Here is a 1,812-nt window from a genome sequence, read left to right as displayed (position 1 = left end):
CACCAAGCATACAGAGCATCACTTGCCTCAGATTGAGAGTTCCTATCTATACCTTGTGGCTAACAGCCACTGATGGACCTCTGCTCCATACGTATATCCAATTCCCTCTTGAAGCTGTCCAGGCTTGTAGCCACCACCACCTCCTGTAGCAGTGAATTCCATATGTTAATCACGCTCTTCAGCTTTAGATGATCATGAAAGTCATTCACTTCTAAACAGCTTTTTGGACACGACTAGAAAATATTTCAGCTTTAGATCATCATGAAAGTCATTCACTTCTGAACAGTTTTATGGCCCTGGCCTGACATTTTAGCGCTAAGAAAAAGTTTATGTTTTCACTTTGCTGTTTTTTTTGTTTATACATGAGAAAGCTTGTTTGAGTTGCTCTTCACCCTTGTGTTTGTTCTGTCCATAGGTTTACTGTCTCTCCAGGTGAAAATGCATTTCAGGTGAAGATCACCGCCCCTGATGAGCAGTTCACACGGGTAGGAGTGCAGATACTGGACAGGAAAGATGGCTCCTTCATTGTGAGGTACAGAATGTATGCCAGCTACACAAGCCTGAAGATTGAGGTTCAAGCCAAAGACAAACACATTGCCAAATCTCCGTATATCTTAAAAGGTACAGAAATGGTGCCTTACAATATGACACTGAGTTATTTCGAAATCACTAATCCGAATGTTGTTTAAAGTCTCAGTGATTTACCAGTTATACTCTGGGGCACACTGCTGGAGGAGCTGATGTGTGTCTCGAAAAATAAAGAGGCTGGATGGATCCCTCCCTCTCTGCCCCTCGCTGTTGAGGTCCCATGCAACACTAGTCTGCCAAACATTGAGCTGCTTTGTAGTTCTACCTGCCAATGTGTGGACAGTGACAAATTATGCTACTGCTTGTGCAATAGCTGATGTGCAAGGGAATCCCCAAAACATTGCAGGAACTCCTTTGCATATTAGGCAACACACCCCAAATGTAGCCAATCCTCCAAGGGCTTACAGTAGCCCCTGTAAGAAGAGCTCTGTAAGCTCTTGGAGGATTGGCTACATTAGGGGGGTGTGGCCTAATACGCAAAGGAGCTCCTGCTACAAAAAGAGCCCTACCAGAAAGCATACTCCAGCTCTTGAGCCTTGGCTGACAAGGAGGCATTACTGTATCCTCGAGATGCACCAATGAGGGGGGAAAGTATCAGCACATCGAGTGAAAGCGCCGCTGAGTGAGCTTCCAGGTTTTAATTCAGGGAAAACAAAAGTGTGTTCCAGGTATCAGGAGTCTGAAAACCATCATGCCCCGACCTGGATAGTCCAGGCTAGCATGATCTTTTCAGATCTCAAAAACGAAGCAGGGCTGGCCCTGGTTAGTGCTTGGATGGGAGACCACCAGCGAAGTCCAGGGCTGCCATGCGGAGCCAGGCAATGGCAAAACCACCTCTGAATATCTCTGTGGGGTTGCCCTAAGACAGCTGCGGCTTGAGGGCCCTTCCCACCACCACACCCGTCTATCTTGAGGCCAGACTAGATGTTACACTTAACTTGTGGCTCTCGTGGGCACTTGCAGTTGAAAGGCAGCTGCAGCTTTCATGTGGGAAATCACTTCCACAGGGCTGAAGCCCCCTTTTTGGCACTGCAAAAATGGGTTTCCTGCAGGGGAACCTGCTGCTGTCTGGCTGCAAGTCCCCCCGTGGTGGACAAGAGTTAGATGTAATTTATTTATTAAAACATTTATACCCTGCCTTTCCTCATGGTTCAAAGGGGCTTACAGTAATGTAACATCAGGTTTGGCCCTGGGACAATGCAGAGAAGGATGATGTCCTGCTGA

General features: G+C 47.0%; 1 protein-coding gene across 2 annotated transcripts in view; it reads left to right on the top strand.

Moving 5' to 3' along the window:
- The window catches only part of KDELC1 (KDEL motif containing 1), a 28,838-nt gene that overhangs the window by 2,996 nt on the left and 24,030 nt on the right, over positions 1 to 1,812 (top strand). For both annotated transcript variants that reach the window (XM_015420005.1, XM_015420006.1), the window contains exon 2: positions 416 to 621. In XM_015420005.1, the coding sequence (XP_015275491.1) occupies positions 416 to 621 (206 nt within the window). The remainder of the gene's footprint in view (positions 1 to 415; positions 622 to 1,812) is intronic.

This window comes from Gekko japonicus, unplaced genomic scaffold, assembly GCF_001447785.1.
Source record: "Gekko japonicus isolate JY-2015 unplaced genomic scaffold, Gekko_japonicus_V1.1 scaffold5631, whole genome shotgun sequence".
NCBI classification, from domain to species: Eukaryota; Metazoa; Chordata; class Lepidosauria; order Squamata; family Gekkonidae; genus Gekko; species Gekko japonicus.
This window is presented reverse-complemented; position numbering and strand designations above follow the sequence as displayed.